Source organism: Mustelus asterias, chromosome 1, assembly GCF_964213995.1.
Source record: "Mustelus asterias chromosome 1, sMusAst1.hap1.1, whole genome shotgun sequence".
Taxonomy (NCBI): domain Eukaryota; kingdom Metazoa; phylum Chordata; class Chondrichthyes; order Carcharhiniformes; family Triakidae; genus Mustelus; species Mustelus asterias.
This window is the reverse complement of record NC_135801.1, coordinates 59,180,461-59,198,848: the sequence shown is the minus strand read 5'-3', so window position 1 is coordinate 59,198,848 and position 18,388 is coordinate 59,180,461. Positions and strand designations below refer to the sequence as shown.

At 41.7% G+C, this 18,388-nt stretch overlaps 1 protein-coding gene across 1 annotated transcript in view; it reads right to left on the bottom strand.

Annotated features, from left to right (window-relative positions):
- The window catches only part of mnd1 (meiotic nuclear divisions 1 homolog (S. cerevisiae)), a 41,310-nt gene that overhangs the window by 15,752 nt on the left and 7,170 nt on the right, over positions 1 to 18,388 (bottom strand). Inside the window, exons 3-5 of the mRNA XM_078211356.1 lie at positions 17,221 to 17,278; positions 6,068 to 6,216; positions 3,325 to 3,399 (exon numbers count right to left, since the gene is read on the bottom strand). Coding sequence (XP_078067482.1) covers positions 3,325 to 3,399; positions 6,068 to 6,216; positions 17,221 to 17,278 — 282 coding nt within the window. The remainder of the gene's footprint in view (positions 1 to 3,324; positions 3,400 to 6,067; positions 6,217 to 17,220; positions 17,279 to 18,388) is intronic.

The following is an 18,388-nucleotide window of genomic DNA, read 5'->3' as shown; positions in this document are numbered from 1 at the left end:
GATTCTTCTTACATTTAGCATTGACTTGTTAAACTTTCAACAAAATTGTGATGTTTTGGGACGTAAACATGTCACACTTTAGAGGAAATATGTGCTGTTGCCCATTAATCAACAGGATCATATTTCTGTAGACCATGGTAAAGAGTTATGGGGTAATAGGATGTACAGTGAAGTCTGAAGTCCTTTTATATCTTAGCTTCCCTTTAACTGACAATTTATGATCCAAAACACATCTTGGGAATAGGTTTTATTAAGTAGTAATTGAGAGATATGTCAGCATAAATTGGCAATGGGCTCAATTCTAGTCAAGTTATTGCTGCCCTGTTATTATTTCTGCTTTATTACTCCTATCTGGCAATAAACTTTTTTTTGCGCACAGCAGCATCTTTTCCCAATAAAATGGATTTTCACTGAATCAAAGGTCAGTAAGCAAGTTGAACTGAATTAATATCTACATGGATAGCAAGATTGGTCCTGATATTTGTCTTGGACACTGGTTTTCTGAAAGCTTAACAGACAGATATTTTTCTGCCTTCCATATTTTTCAAATCCAAATAGAAACAAATTACATTCATACAGCATCTTCAATGTACTTTATTTGTTGATTAGATCCAAGCAGTAATAGGAAAGGAATTATACAGCAGGGGAAGAGATCAAAAGTAGGTTTAAAGGAAACTTCTGAAGATGGAACAATGTAACCAGGCAGATTTCTTTTCAAGAAAGGTCTGAGCGTGCAAAAGCATGTAGTTATTATACACCATGTTTTGTAAAGATATCTTACTTGGTCTTCTCCATGACAATAATTGATCTGACATTAGTTCAAGTCTTGCACTACATGATTCTTTCTCAATGCTCATATGGCAGCAAGATGGGAAACATTCCTCCAGGAATAATAAGAACTTGCATTTAGAAGGTGCCTTTCATTTGGTAAACCACCCCAGGACACTTCAAAGGACTGTTAACAAAACCTGATATTGAACCACAAAACAATGTTAGGGTAGATGACCAAAAATCTGATCAAAGAGGTAGACTTTCAAATGTAGGATCTTAAAGAGCAGAAAGGCAGCATGGGGGAGAGGCTTAGGGAGGGAATTCCAGAGCATATGGAATGAAGACTGCTGATGGTGAAGAGATCAAAAATAAGTCGTTAAAATTGGAGGCAAGGAGAGCTCTAAGAGGGTTGCAGGACTGGAGGAGATTACAAAGGGAAGGAGACCTGAGGCTACGGAGGGATTTGAAAACAAGGATGCTAATTTTAAAATCAGGGTGTTGCTGGAGGCCATGTTAACGAGCATGAGAGTGATGAGCAAATAAAGGCTCATGTTCAAGACAAAAATTAATAGGTTTCTAGATACTAAAGGCATCAAAGGATGTGGAGATAGTGCAGGAAAATGGCATTGAGGTCAACAATCGGCCATGATACAGCTGAGCGGAAGAGCAGGCTCAAGGGGCTCAATTGTCTACTCCTGTTCCAATGTTCGTAAATTAGAGGAGTGCAGATATCTTGGACAGTTGTGGGGCTGAAGGAAATTATAGAAATAAAAAGGGGCCAGGCCATCAAGGCATTTGAAAAGAAGAATGAGTATTTTTAGGGCGGCACGATAGCACAGTGAGCACCACTGCTTCACAGCTCCAGGGACATGGGTTCGATTCCCGGCTTGGGTCACTGTCTGTGTGGAGTTTGCACATTCTCCTCATGTCTGCGTGGGTTTCCTCCGGGTGCTCCGGTTTCCTCCCACAGTCCAAAGATGTGCGGGGTAGGTTGATTGGCCATGCTAAAATTGCCCTTAGTGTCCTGGATTGTGTAGGTTAGAGGGATTAGTGGGTGGGATATGGGGGTAGGGCCTGGGTGGGATTGTGGTTGGTGCAGACTCGATGGGCCGAATGGCATCTTTCTGTGCTGTAGGGTTTCTAAGATTCTAAGATTGTTTTAAATATGGAGGTAATGCTTAACTCGAAATCAGTGTAGGTCAGCAAGCAGAGGTAAACAGGTCCTGAAATGTTAACTCTGGTTTCTATCCACAGATGATTCCTGGTCTGCTGAGTATTTACAACATTTTCTGTTTTAATTTTAAATTTACAGCATCTGCAGTGTTTTCTTTTTGCATTAGAATCGACAAGCTAATTTGGCTCAGTTATTAACAAAAAACTTACTGTAAAAGCTGAGGCTGCTTCTTTGAACTACAGATTGCCAATAAAATTCAAGAACTTAGTGAAGTGAGTACACTGTAACTTAAAATTCAGCCAAACCATACTAGTTTACCTGCCAATTAATTACTTGTTTCAGCATGCTTGCAGATCTTGCAGCTTCCTAGTGACATGCCACAAAGTTCTTGAAAATAACATTTCACAATCATTTAATGAACATGTTACTATATGTCAGGGAAGTGAGACATATAAAGATTAAGACTTAACCAGAATCTAAATGTTACAAGTAAATTTCAGCATTTTCCTGCAAATATGGTATTACAATTTCATTGCATTATCCAATAACTACATGCTGATCCACTATTTTTTAGTTGTTATCCTCAGTAAATTAAAGGCTTCCAATGATTTGTCATAGTTTCAGACTACATGAATATAACATTGCCCACATATTTAAGAAAACACGATTAACTTTGTACTTGGGAGGAATTGAAAAAAAAATCTTCACTTAATTTTCTCCATCAGTAATGCCAGAAGTATTGTATGTCATGCTGATCTTTGTCAAACATGTTTGCTGCATCTGTGGGGACCACAGTAAATTAGAGTTACCGAATATTGTTGATTGGCTTTACTGGGATATAAAATGTTTGCTTGTATTTGAAATGTTACACACCCTACAACTACTAGTCACTCCATACATATGTTGGGCAAGCAGAATATCTTGAGCAGCCATTGAAACTCGTACTGTTTATTTGATAGGCAAACTAATATAATCTATTCTTGATGAAATCCATTTAAACATGAGGATCAGAGGGATCTTGGTATGTATGTACACCAGTCCCTTAACGTAGCAGAACAGGTGAATAAAAAGATTAAAAAGACATATGGTATTCTTGCCAATATTAGCTGAAGCATGAGGTTAAGAACAGGGAGGTTATACTGTAACTATATAAAATGTTGATTAGGCCATAGCTAGAGTATTGTGTGCAATTCTGGGAGCCACGTTATAGGAGGGATGTGATAGCTTGTCATAATAATGCCAAGCTATAGGTTCTCAAATAAAAATTCAAGTAGTTTTTAATTGCTCAAAATGAGATTATCCAATTAAGAGAAAACACATTGTACCAATCCTATCACTTTTGCCTAGGTAGACCCAAGTTTCAACATAACATTTCTTACTGTATTCTGGCGCCCCACTTTGGCTTTCTCAACTCTTTGCTGTAAACTTTGTTTCCTTTCGGTTCCTTCAATGAGCTGCAAAGGGAAAAGGAGAAATAAAAATCAAAAAGCAAATTTAGAAAGTAGTATGAGTTGAATTTAAGATTCACAAGCTTTAAGGTTTAAATTTATTTACTTGTGTCACAAGCAGGCTTACATTCACACCGTAATGAAGTTACTGTGAAAACCTCCTAGTTGCCACACTCTGGCACCTGTTCGGGTACACTGAGGGAGAATTTAGCATGGCCAATGCACCTAACCTGCACGTCTTTGGGACTGTGGGAGGAAACCAGAGCACCCGGAGGAAACCCATGCAGACTCAGGGAGAACGGGCAAATGCCACAAAGCCAGGAATCAAACCCGGGTCCCTGGTGCTGTGAGGGGCAGTGCTAACCACTAAGCCACTGTGGATATAAACAACTACTTGCATTTATATGGCGCCTTGAATTTCAAAGGCATGATCAGACAAAATGGAATCTGTGCCAAAGGGGATTATTCTAAAGGGACACAGACTTGAGTGAATCTGACTCACAAGTTTGTGCATCAAACGCTTGATTGTGCTAACACTGGGCAATTATCATGCATCTGTCAAAACCATTCATTACTCTATCCCTATTACTTTCATAGATTATTACAGTATTGAATGGAGGAAGCTAGAGTAATATTGAATGATCCCTTGTAATCAATGTCAATTTCTGCATCAAATTTAGGCTGTCGTTGCATTGCAACTGTACCATCAGCACAAAGTGAAACTATTCCGTATCACACTGAAGTTGTAACTTCTTTTTTTTACTAATTATGGTTTTATGTGCAGAACAAGTTAAAAATGTTTTATATTACTAATTTTATTTTAGATATTATATTCATCTTAGCAAAATTACTGACTTCCCTTAAAAAAGCACAGAATAGAAATTCACTGAACAAGTATCTAGTGTGTACTTTATTAACGGCCTGTACGTCAATAAACCAATCATAAATCATTCACATTCAGGTGTAGGAAAAGAAACAGAATTACATCTAATTTTAAAAACATAATATTAATGGGCCCACACTCACACATATCACGTCCTAACAAGATACTAGGCCTTTACAATAGTACTTTTGCTCTATCCACTAAGAGATTTTTAAGTTCATCACATCCATTGGTTTCTACTCCTTGTCTCAGCCAAGCACTCCAGCACCACAGCTAAGAACACACCCTGAATGCACACTGCACCAATACATCCTCATTCATTAAATTCATTTTAAAGAACACATATCACCACTTTAATGGTGCTTAATCAGAGAAATTAATCTTCCAACATTTATCAGGGATTATATAAAATATTGCTAAATGCTAACTCTTAAAAGGCAGAGAGGAATGTGTTCAAGCTGCAGGACAGCTTAAAACATAGTTTTTTAAAAAATAATTTCATCTTAAACCAAAATGACAGTATTAGAAAATAATATTTTTGTGCACTGCTCTTTAAAGCAGGTTTTACTGCTCTCAGTGTCGATGTACATCAATTTGCCACCACTGGGTGTCACCAATTACAATCCATCACCATATGACACCTAGTGGTGGGAAATTCTATCACTGAACTGCAGTATCCTTTCAGTTAAAAGTTACAAGAAATTTTCAAACACATCCAATACATTCCCAAGCAGATAAGAATATTGCCCCCAACCAACAGGCCATAAGTAATGGCCTGCAGTGACATCTGAAGTGGGAAAACTTAAAGTCCCAAGTCTCAGACAATTGGTGATTAGCTAGAAACGTACCTGGATTAGCTATATAAATACTGTGGCTACCAGAGCAGGTCAGGCACAAGGAATCCTGCAACGAGTAACTCACTCCCTGACTCCCCAAAGCCTGTCCACAATCTGCAAATCACATTTCAGGAGTGTAACCACGGAATACTTTCCTCATGCCTGGATGGGTGCAGCTCTAACAACAGTCAAAGAGCTTCACACCACCCAAGACAAAGCAGCCTGTGACATTCATTTAACAAACATTCATTCCCTCCACCACCGATGCACAGTAGCAGCAGTGTACCATTTACAAGATGCATTGCAGGAACTCACCAAGGCCCCTTAGACAGCACCTTCCAAACTCATGACCACTACCATCTAGAGGGACAAGGACAGCAGATGCATGGGAACATCACCATCTGCAAGTTCCCCATCAAGCCACTCAGCTTCCTGATTTGGAAATATATCGCTGTTCCTTCACTGTTGATGGGTCAAAATCCTAGAACTCCCTCCATAACAGCACTGTGGGTGCACCTACACCATATGTACTGCAGTGCTTCAAGAAGGCAGCTCACCCCCACCTTCTCAAAGGGAATTAGGGATGGGCAATGAATGTTGGTCTATCCAGTGAAGCCACATCCAATGAATGAATTAAAAAATTGCAAATTTGACCAATGTATTGAGTTTCAAGGTAAAACCAAAAGGATCAAGTTTTATGGGACTGGAATAAAAAAAAGAAAATAATAGACCAATCCAAAAGTTTAAGATAAAATCAAGCTGGATGAGACTGAACATCATTTCCTGGCTCCTACAGCAAACGAAAGATCAGTTGTCAGTAACTGTTCTGACAAAGGTTTGCTCATTCACTTCCGAATAATCATTTTAATTAAATATTCATTTTAGATTCAATACAGATGACAAGTATTCCTTTAAGCCCAAATCCTTTGGTCATCTCGGACACTACAACATTTACCTGACTCTCCAATTGCTCCAGTTTCCTTTTCCTGACATGAAGAGCTTTACTTGGAAATGCCCAGAAGTAATTAGAAGTTCCAATTCGATCAGTGTCCACCATTCCATCATCAACTAGACTCTGCAGTACTTCCTTCACTGACATGGAGGCTAAAATAATAAAAACATATCAGCACTTTGCACTTGCCCCTCATAGCGAACCAACTGAAAATTATTCATGATTAGTGCAAGTCAGAAAGGTTTTGGCTGCATGACAAGATTTTCACCAGCCCATCTAAACTACAGCTAGTCAGAAACAAAAGCTTATCATGTTTCATTGATATCACTAACTGTTTGGCAAGGTTGGTTCAACACTTGTGCTCGGGTGGCTGAGAATATGATTAATTTGTGGTATCGTGCTGTTGAACTTTTGAAGTTAGGCAGTTTTCCTGCGCTGTTGTACAGCTGAGTTCTGATACATGGAAGGAGCATACATCGCTTTTCCTCTAAGGGACCAATTCCTGTCTATAGCATCAGCCCTGGCTCAGTGGTGGCACACTGGTCTCTGACTCAAGGTAAAGAGTTCAATGCCTCTACTTTCTCAGAAGACTAAGGAAATTTGGTATGTCCACTATGACTCTCACCAACTTTTACAGAGGTACCATAGAAAGCATTCTTTCTGTTTGTATCACAGCTTGGTATGGCTCCTGTCCTGCCCAAGACCACAAGAAACTACAAAGGGTCGCGAACGAAGGTCAGTCCATCAGGCAAACCAGCCTCCCACCCACTGACACTGTCTACACTTCCCACTGCCTCAGAAAAGCAGCCAACATAATTAAGGACATCACGCATCCTGGACATACTCTCTTCCACCTTCGTCCATTGGGAAAAAAATACAAAAGTCTGAGGACACGTACCAACCAACTCAAGAACAGTTTCTTCCCTGCTGCCATCACACTTTTGAATGGACCTACCTCGCATTAAGCTGATCTTTCTCTTCACCCTAGCTATGACTGTAACACTACATCCTGCACCCTTTCCTTTCTTATGAACGGTATGCTTTGTCTGTAGAGCGTGCAAGAAACAATACTTTTCACTGTATACCAATACATGTGACAATAATAAATCAAATCAAAAAAGCCCCAGTGGAACTCATAACCTAGCTCGACACGCTTTCAAAGGTTCTGTCTTTTGAATGAGCCCTGTCTGTCGATCCAAGATCTTGTGGTACTGTTCAAAGCAAGAATTCTTCATGAGTCTTTATCCAAAAACCAGACCAAGAGTAAATTTTCACATTGCAGTTTGCGGGACCTTGCTGTGTGCTAATTGGTTGCTATACTTCTTTATATTATAACTACATTTCAAAAGTACTGTGAAACACTGCGATGTCCTGATGACAAGAAAGAATCTATTAAAATGTTTCCTTTCTTATGGTTATATTAATGAAAGATGAGCCAGCTGGAGTTAGTGTATAGAACCCTTCACAGGTTCTATGAAGGGTTCATAGCCACAAAGCACTTTACTGTGGTTTTGCAGCAAACACAACAGCCATCACATTCAGCAAGGTCCTACAAAATAGCAATAACGTAAATGGCCTGACAATTTGTTTTTGGAAAGGCCTAAATGTTTACATAATAATGTTTACACTAATTTGCGATAATCATGGGGATTTTAACCAACATATAGACTGGAAAAATCAGATGGGCAAAAGTAACCGACATGAGGAATTCATTGAATATTTTTGAGATAGTTTTTTACAACACATTCTGCAGCCAACCAGAAAGCATACTATACTAAACCTGGAATTGTAGAATAAATTGATGACCTCATAGTGAAGGCATCCCTAGGTAGTAGTGATCATAATATGATTAATGTTTACATTCAGTTTGAAATCATAGAAACCCAACAGTACAGAAAGAGGCCATTCGGCCCATCGAGTCTGCACTGACCACAATCCCAACCAGGCCCTACCCCCATATCCCTACATATTTACCCACTAATCCCTCTAACCTACGCATCTCAGAACACTAAGGGCAATTATTAGCATGGCCAATCAACCTAACTCGCACATCTTTGGACTGTGGGAGGAAACCGGAGCACCCAGAGGAAACCCACGCAGACACGAGGAGAATGTGCAAACTCCACACAGACAGTGACCCAAGCTGGGAATCGAACCCAGGTCCCTGGAGCTGTGAAGCAGCAGTGCTAACCACTGTGCTACCGTGCCACCCCAAGGAGAGAAGAGTGGGTCTAAGACTAGTATTTTAAACTTAAATAAGGGCAATTACAAGGGCATGAAAGCAGAGCTAGCTAAAGTGAACTGGCAAAGTAGGTTAAGGGATAGGTCAATAGAGATGCAGTGGCAGACATCTAAGAAAATATTTCAGAATACACAGAACAGATATATCCCAATGAGAAAGACAAATTCCAAAAGGAAGACCCATTATCTGTCGTTAGTTAAAAGCATCAAACTCAAAGAAAAGCATATAATTGTGTAAAGATCAGTGGCAGGTCAAATAATTGGACAGAATATAAAAACAACAAAGAATAACGAAAAGATTGATAAACATAGAACAGTACAGCACAGAACAGGCCCTTCGGCCCACGATGTTGTGCCGAGCTTTATCTGAAACCAAGATCAAGCTATCCCACTCCCTATCATCCTGGTGTGCTCCATGTGCCTATCCAATAACCGCTTAAATGTTCCTAAAGTGTCTGACTCCACTATCACTGCAGGCAGTCCATTCCACACCCCAACCACTCTCTGCGTAAAGAACCTACCTCTGATATCCTTCCTATATCTCCCACCACGAACCCTATAGTTATGCCCCCTTGTAATAGCTCCATCCACCCGAGGAAATAGTCTTTGAACGTTCACTCTATCTATCCCCTTCATCATTTTATAAACCTCTATTAAGTCTCCCCTCAGCCTCCTCCGCTCCAGAGAGAACAGCCCTAGCTCCCTCAACCTTTCCTCATAAGACCTACCCTCCAAACCAGGCAGCATCCTGGTAAATCTCCTCTGCACTCTTTCCAGCGCTTCCACATCCTTCTTATAGTGAGGTGTCCAGAACTGCACACAATATTGCAAATGTGGTCTCAATAAGGTCCTGTACAGTTGCAGCATAACCCCACGGCTCTTAAACTCCAACCCCCTGTTAATAAAAGCTAACACACTATAGGCCTTCTTCACAGATCTATCCACTTGAGTGGCAACCTTTAGAGATCTGTGGATATGGACCCCAAGATCTCTCTGTTCCTCCACAGTCTTCAGAACCCTACCTTTGACCCTGTAATCCACATTTAAATTAGTCCTACCAAAATGAATCACCTCACATTTATCAGGGTTAAACTCCATTTGCCATTTTTCAGCCCAGCTTTGCATCCTATCTATGTCTCTTTGCAGCCTACAACAACCCTCCACCTCATCCACTACTCCACCAATCTTGGTGTCATCAGCAAATTTACTGATCCACCCTTCAGCCCCCTCCTCTAAGTCATTAATAAAAATCACAAAGAGCAGAGGACCAAGCACTGATCCCTGCGGCACTCCGCTAGCAACCTGCCTCCAATCCGAAAATTTTCCATCCACCACCACCCTCTGTCTTCGATCAGACAGCCAGTTACCTATCCAATCGGCCAACTTTCCCTCTATCCCACACCTCCTCACTTTCATCATAAGCTGACCATGGGGGACCTTATCAAACGCCTTACTAAAATCCATGTATATGACATCAACTGCCCTACCTTCATCAACACACTTAGTTACCTCCTCAAAAAATTCTATCAAATTTGTGAGGCACGACTTGCCCTTCACGAATCCGTGCTGACTATCCCGGATTAATCCGCATCTTTCTAAATGGTCGTAAATCCCATCTCTAAGGACCTTTTCCATCAATTTACCAACCACCGAAGTAAGACTAACCGGTCTATAATTACCAGGGTCATTTCTATTCCCTTTCTTAAACAGAGGAACAACATTCGCCATTCTCCAGTCCTCTGGCACCATCCCCGTGGACAGCGAGGACCCAAAGATCAAAGCCAAAGGCTCTGCAATCTCATCTCTTGCTTCCCAAAGAATCCTAGGATACATTTCATCAGGCCCAGGGGACTTATCGACCTTCAGTTTATTCAAAACTGCCAATACATCCTCCCTCCGAACATCTATTTCCTCCAGCCTATTAGCCTGTAACACCTTCTCTTCCTCAAAAACATGGCCCCTCTCCCTGGTGAACAATGAAGAAAAGTATTCATTCATCACCTCGCCTATCTCTACTGACTCCATACACAAGTTCCCACTACTGTCCTTGACCGGCCCTAACCTCACCCTGGTCATTCTTTTATTCCTCACATAAGAGTAAAAAGCCTTGGGGTTTTCCTTGATCCAACCCGCCAAGGACTTCTTGTTTCCCCTCCTAGCTCTCCTAAGCCCCTTTTTCAGCTCATTCCTTGCTAACTTGTAACCCTCAATCGAGCCATCTGAACCTTGTTTCCTCATCCCTACATAAGCTTTCCTCTTCCTTTTCACAAGACATTCCACCTCTTTCGTGAACCATGGTTCCCTCACTCGGCCATTTCCTCCCTGCCTGACAGGGACATACCCATCAAGGACATCCAGTATTTGTTCCTTGAAAAAGTTCCACTTTTCATTAGTTCCTTTTCCTGACAGTTTCTGTTCCCAACTTATGCCCCCTAATTCTTGCCTAATCGCATCATAATTACCTCTCCCCCAATTGTAAACCTTGCCCTGCCGTACGGCCCTATCCCTCTCCATTGCAATAACAAAAGACACCGAATTGTGGTCACTATCTCCAAAGTGCTCTCCCACAACCAAATCTAACACTTGGCCCGGTTCATTTCCCAGTACCAAATCCAATGTGGCCTCACCTCTTGTCGGCCTATCCACATATTGTGTCAGGAAACCCTCCTGCACACACTGCACAAAAACTGCCCCATCCGAACTATTTGACCTACAAAGGTTCCAATCAATATTTGGAAAGTTAAAGTCCCCCATGCCAACTACCCTGTGACCCCCACACATATCCATAATCTGCTTAGCAATTTCTTCCTCCACAACTCTATGACTATTTGGGGGCCTGTAGTAAACTCCTAACAACGTGACCGCTCTTCCTACTTCTAACCTCAGCCCATATTACCTCAGTGTGCAGATCCCCCTCGAAGTGCCTTTCCGCAGCCGTTAAACTATCCTTGATTAACAATGCCACTCCTCCACCTCTTTTACCAGCTTCCCTACACTTAGTGAAACATCTATACCCCGGAACGTCCAACAACCATTCCTGTCCTTGTTCTACCCACGTCTCTGTAATGGCCACAACATCGTAGTCCCAAGTACCAATCCACGCCCCAAGTTCATCTACCTTGTTCCGGGTGCTCCTTGCATTGAAGTAGACACACTTCAACCCACCTTCCTGTCTACCGGTACCCACCCTTGACCCTGATACCTTCCCCAATACCTCACCACCCTCACTGACTTCTGGACTACAACTCCTTTTCCCACTCCCCTGACAAATTAGTTTAAACCCCCCTGAAGAGCCGTAACAAATTTCCCTCCTCGGATATTGGTGCCCCTCTGGTTCAGGTGTACCCCATCCTGTTTGTACAGGTCCCACCTTCCCCAGAATGTGTTCCAATTATCCACATATCTGAAACCCTCCCTCCTACACCATCCCTGCAACCACATGTTTAACTGCACTCTCTCCCTGTTCCTCAACTCGCTATCACGTGGCACCGGCAACGTACCAGAGATGACCACATGTTTTGTCTTGGCTTTCAGCTTCCAGCCCAGCTCCAGAAATTCCTGCTTTAAATCCCCATCCCTTCTCTTACCTATGTCATTGGTACCAATGTGTACCACGACTTGTGACTGTTTCCCCTCCCCCTTCAGAATCCGGAAAACACGGTCTGAGACGTCACGGACCTTGGCATCCGGTAGGCAACATACCATCCGTGAGTCTCTTTTGCTGCCACAGAACCTCCTATCTATTCCTCTAACTAACGAGTCCCCAATAACTATTGCCCTCCCGCTCTGCCCCTTACCCTCCCGAGCCACAGAGACGGACACAGTGCTGGAGATCCTCTCACTGCGGCTCACCACTGGTATGTCATCCCCCTCAACCGTATCCAAAGCGGAATACTTGTTGCTAAGGGGAACGACCACCGGGGATCCCTGCACGGACTGCTTCCTCCCAGCCCCTCTCACTGTCACCCATCTGTTTTCATCCCTCGGAGTAACTGTATTCCTAAAGCTTCTGTCTATGGCCACCTCTGCGTCCCTAATGATCCTAAGTTCATCCAACTCCAGCTCCAGTTCCCTAACACACCCATCCCCTCTAGATACCTTGCCAGTACCAGGTAGAAAGTGCAAAAATGAATTAAACTCACCCCTGCTCGCCCTTTCTGCCTAAGCCCTGTGAGCCAAAGCCTTATAGCTCACACTCTGCTTCCCACTCACTCCACAGCCCGCTCCCGACGCTGCCCGCTGTATACTGCAGCCTACCTTTTATACTTCACGCGCTTAAAAAACCCTTCCCAGACTCCTTAGCAGCCCACTTCCAGTTTTCACTATAAACTTAAAAAACTACTGCAAAAGTAAAGGCCAAAATAAAATACACACTAGCTGACTAATTAAATAAATAAACAATTCAATTAATCTCTCACCAGCACTGCTGCCTCCAATCACTCCCTCTCAGCTTGCTCCAGTGGAACAATGAGGGGGAACCCCCCAGGTAACTGACTTTTAAAGTTAAAATAAAAACCCTTCCCAGACTCCTTAGCAGCCCACTTCCAGTTTTCACTATAAACTTAAAAAACTACTGCAAAAGTAAAGGCCAAAATAAAATACACACTAGCTGACTAATTAAATAAATAAACAATTCAATTAATCTCTCACCAGCACTGCTGCCTCCAATCACTCCCTCTCAGCTTGCTCCAGTGGAACAATGAGGATGGAAAAATTAAAGTACAAGAGAAAGCTAGCTAGAAATCGTAAGAACTTCTATACAAAGTTCTAAAAAAATTAACAAATTAAAGTGAGCGTTGGTCCTACAGAAAATGAACCTGGGGAATTAATAATGGAAAATAAGGAGTTGGCACGTGACCTGAATAGGTATTTTGCATCAATCTTTATTAATATAGGTGATACAAGTAACATCCCAGAAATAGCTGTAAATCAGGAAATGGGAGGGAAGAAGGAATAAGAAAATTACAATCACCAAGGAAGTAATACTGAGCAAGTTGTTGGAACTGTGGACTGTCAGGTCCCCAGGTCCTGATGGACTTCATCTGAGGGTCTTAAAAGAAGTAACTAACGAAATAGTTGATGTGTTGGTTTTAATTTTCAAAAGTTTAAATTTGGGGAAAGTCCCATTAGGTTGCGAAATAGCAAATATAACTCCTTTTATTCAAAAAGGGAGACAGACAGAAAGCAGGAAACTATAGGCCAAAATTAGCCTAACAGCTGGCACAGGGAAAATGTTGGAAGCTATTATTAAAACAGTTATAGCAGGGCAGTTGGACAAATTCAAAGTAATTATGGTTTTGTGAGTGGAAAATCATGTTTAACCAACTTATTGAAGTTCTGGTCATTTTCAGGTTGGCAAGATGTAATGAGTGGGATGTGATCAGAGCTGGGGCTTCAACATTTTACAATTCATATAAATGACTTGGATAAAGGGATCGAATGTGCGGTTGTTAACTTTGATTATGCCAAAGGGATGTAGGAAAGCTGTGAAGAGAACATCACGTGGCTAAAAATGGATAAAGATACTTTAAAAGATCTGGCAAATAGTGTATAATGTGGAAAAGTGTGAAATTGTCCATTTTGGCTGGAAGAATAGAAAATAAGCATATTATCTAAATGGTGAGAGATTGCAGAGTTGTGAGATGCAGAGGGAGTTGGGTGCCCTAGTGCATGAACTGCAAATGGTTAATATGCAGATACAGCAAGTAATTAGGAAAGCTAATAGAATGTTATTGTTTATTACGAGGGAAATTGAATATAAAATTAGAGAGTATATGCTTCAGTTATACTTTTCTTCTTCTTTGGCAGTCACTCAGGGTCAAGGATGATTTGTTTCCACTCCGGGGAGGTGGGTTCTGCAGTGGCTGAATAATCCAATCCTGGAACTGCAGACTTTGCCACAGGTTGAGGAGGATTCTTGCGATGACCTTTCCCGCGTCGGAGAGTAGAGAAATCCCTCTGTAATCTCCGCAGTTGGTCTTCTTTCTTGGAGACAGCTCACAATTAAGGTGTCTCTTTCATCTCCTGACATGCTCTCTTCCTTCCAGACAAGGGTGACGAGGTTATGGATTCTTGTCAAGAGTGCCTCACCGCCGCATTTTAATACTTCAACAGGCATTCCATCTGAGCCAGAGGTCTTGTTTTTTAGCTTTCAGATGACTTTTTCGCCCTCACGGCGAGCTGGGGTTGCATTGAGGTGGTGGCCGATAGCGTGTTGCAGGGTGGTGTTGAGGGCACTTGCATTGAAGGCTGCATCTTGGTTGAGGAGGTCCTTGAAGTGCTCTTGCTCTTTGATGAGCACCTCCCTGTTTTTGGCTCTCAGTGGGGTGGGTCCCTAGGTACTTGGACCATAGATGGTTTTAATTGTGCTGAAGAAGCCACACACATTGTGGTTATTGGCGAGTTACCGAGTCTTCAGCATTCTTTCCACCCACCATCTACTCTTTAGGTCATGGATTCTTTGTTCTCAGTTATACAGGACACTGTATAACTGGAGAACAAAGAGTACTGTGTACCGTATTGGGTTCCCTATTTAAGAAAGGATGTAAATGCATTGCAAGCAATTCAGAGAAGGTTTACTCGACTCATACCAGAAATGGGAAAGATTTCTTACAAGGAAAAGTTGGACAAGCTAGGTTTGTACCCGCCAGAGTTTAGAAGAGCAAGGGGTGACTCGATTGAAGCATATCAGATCCTGAGGAATCTTGATGAGGTGGATGTGGAGAGGATGTTTCCTCTTGTGGAAGAATCTAGAAATGGTGTCACAATTAAAAATAAAGGTTTGCCCATTTAAGACAGAAATGAGAGAATATTTTCTCTAAGGGTCGTGAGTCTTTGGAACTCTCTTCCTCAAAAGGTGGTGAAAGCAAAGTCGTTGAATATTTTTAAGGCAGAGGTAGTTAGATGCTTGATAAGCAAGGTGTGAAAGGATATCAGGAGTAAGAGGAACTGTGGAGTCGAGGTTAAAGTCAGATCAGCCATGATCTAATTCAAGGGCAGAGCAGGCTCTCTTGTCTGTGAGGGGCCAAGTGGCCTAATCATAATTCATATGTATATTTGTACGTGTGTGGCATGATTGGGGGCTGAGAAAATTGATGCTCATGGAGTGGGGTCTTTTAGATAAGTGATGGTATATTTGTGGCAGGGAGAGTAAAGATGTACACTGGACTGCTTATGCAATGGGTAGATACAACAAAAATAGAATGCCTCCATAATTAAAATATATTTTGTAAACTGCAATGTTTATTGCTTCCAATTATTTTTAAAATTTCTTTGCTGCACTTTCCTCATGGAGAGTCCTTTGTGAGCCAAGGGTGTGTAGGATGTAGCTCCCCACTAAACACCAAGATGTTCCCAGATCGATAACACCTCCTAAAATTCACTATGAAGATGCTTGCTGCTCAGCTGCAATCTTAGGAGCACACATAAGTATCATCCTCTAGATGGCTGCGGAGGGCAGCCTTGAGCTCCAGGAAGCCAAATACTTGACTGTTGGCATGGTGGACAGCCTTACAATAAAAGCCTTGTTATAGCACTGAGGAGAAATATAATAATTTGCTGCTGGTCATAAACGAGTTTCATGCTGAATGAGTGTTGTCTTTATCCACGGGCATTTACCTGGCCACTGATCAAGAATACGTATGGCACATGAGTACAATCTAGGACTTTGTGGACTTCAGAAAATCCAGTCACTCAATGCAATCAGACATAGCATGTTGCCACCAGTTTTGGAATTCCATCGGAAATCTGATGAAATGGTTAGCTTTCAATAATAAAATAATGCAGCCCAGCCATTACTCACAGTGCACCAACAGTTCCTTCAATTATGTGGACAGTCTAACAACAGATTGGGGCATAGAAGCTAATGACACTGTGTCCTTAACGGTCACTGGCAGAGTGGTACATCTGGAAGAGGTAGGCTCAAAATGCACTCACGGCGTCTGACATATCTTTGGAAAATTGAGCCTTCAGAGACACTGATTCATGATCAAGTGCAAGGAGTAGCCTTTGCTAATATGTTCGAGCTCCTCTTCCAACACACAAAAAAACACATTGGGTGGGATTTTCAGGCCATGCTCAGCCCAAGACCTGAAAATCCCGCCCAAGGTCAGCGGACCTTTGCATAGTCCGTGTCCCGCCGGCTATGATTCCCACAGCAGGCAGGATGGGAAATTTCCGCCTATTATGTTCTGAATATAAAAGGAGGGGGAATGACAACTATGATATAAAGGCAGATGGGTAAGTAGTCTTAACAAGAATACAGCTTAGTGATAAAGTTTTAGCAGCACCTGTAAATGCGGCATTGTCAACTTAAATTGCCTTCAGTATGTTGCCTCGTAACAGTGGATGCCAATTTGATACTGGCAGGATTCTGATTCAGATAAATTATTCTGATAGTTAATTTGTACCAGATTGTGGATAATTTTTTCCAGTGGCCATGCTGCAACCAAAAATCATTTGAAATTTTCCACAACATACCCTCATGCTAACATAGAAACATTTTAATCCAATCAGTGCAGGTTGCATTGAATCCATTTCCAGAGGTAAAAGGGCACAGTGTTTTCTAACTGTGTTACCAAAGCAAATAATTTTTCATGATGAAGAGTCATTCCGACTTGAAATGTTATCTCTATTCTTTCTCCACAGGTGATGCCCTGAGATTTTCCTGCACTTTCTGTTTTCGTTTCAGATTCCAGTATCCGCAGTAATTTGCTTTTACCGCTCATTTTGAGATACTAGTTTAACTTCTTAAATATAACTGTTACATACATTCATAAATTATGCCAATTTTGTCAACTGATGCCAACTGCCCATTATGTATTGTATGCATGATTAAATGTGCAAAAACTAGTTCCACATACTGTAACCTCACAGACAAGAGAGCAGAAAATAGTGACAATAAAATTGATACCTACTGATCCCTTTCTCCTTCGGGGCAATCTTCTCCAAATCTTTCAGCTGGAACACATCTTTCTAAGAACATAGACAATTTTAAGTAAGTCATTTTCAAGCGTTAACGGATTCTGAATTTTCTAAACTTTACAGCACAAGTGGAAATCTGACCACCCATTTTATTCTTCCACCTACAGACACGAACAAAAATGCTTCCACAAGATATAGGTACTGAAGAAAACACAAAAAAGTCAAGGAAACAAACCCAAGATGCATTTCAATTAAAATTAATATGCAACTCAAGTTTTCATTAATGTGTCAAGCAAAGGAACTTGTGGGAAAGCAACAAATCTTCATTAATGGTTGCAAATATTTTACAGCACAGGAAATTACTTTGGCCACCAAGACCATTCCAGTTCTCTGCAAAGAGCAATTTAGCGAGTCCCAGACCTCACCTTTCCCTGTAGTTCTACAAATTTTCTCTCTTCAGGTGCCCATCCAATTCCCTGGTATCAGAGTTTTACAATACAGAAAGAGGCCCACTGTGTCTGCGCTGGCCATCAAGCACCTATGTTAATCCCATTTTCCAGCACTTGGTCCTTAGCCTTGTTTGCTATGGCGTTTTAAGTATTCATCTAAATGTTTCTTAAATGTTGTTAGGACTCCTGCCTCTACCACCCTTTCAAGCATTGAGTTCCAGGTTCTCATCATCCTCTGGGTTAAAAGGATTTTCCTCAAGTCCCTTCTAAATCTCCAACTCCTTACCTTAAGTCTATGCCCCTGGTTATTGACCCCTCTACTAAGGTGAAAAGTTTCTTCCGATCTACTCTATCTATATCCTCCATAATTTTGTACACCTCGATTCAGCTCTAATGGAAACAACCCCAGTCTATCGAGCCACTCTTCATAGCTCACTGAAACGTTCCACCCTAGGTAACATCCTGGTGAATCTCCTCTGCACCCTTTCTAGTGCAATCACATCCTTCCTATTGTGTGGTGACCAGAGCTAAACACAGTACTCTAGCCGTGGCCCTACAAACATTTTATACAGCTCCAATATAACCTCGCTGCCCTTGTATTCTATGCCTTGGCAAGTATCCCATATGCCTTTGCCAGTTTGAGACCATTATCATGAGGTATTCATTTTTTCAAAGAGGAACCCTTCCAGTTGGTTCAGAAGTTCATTCTTGA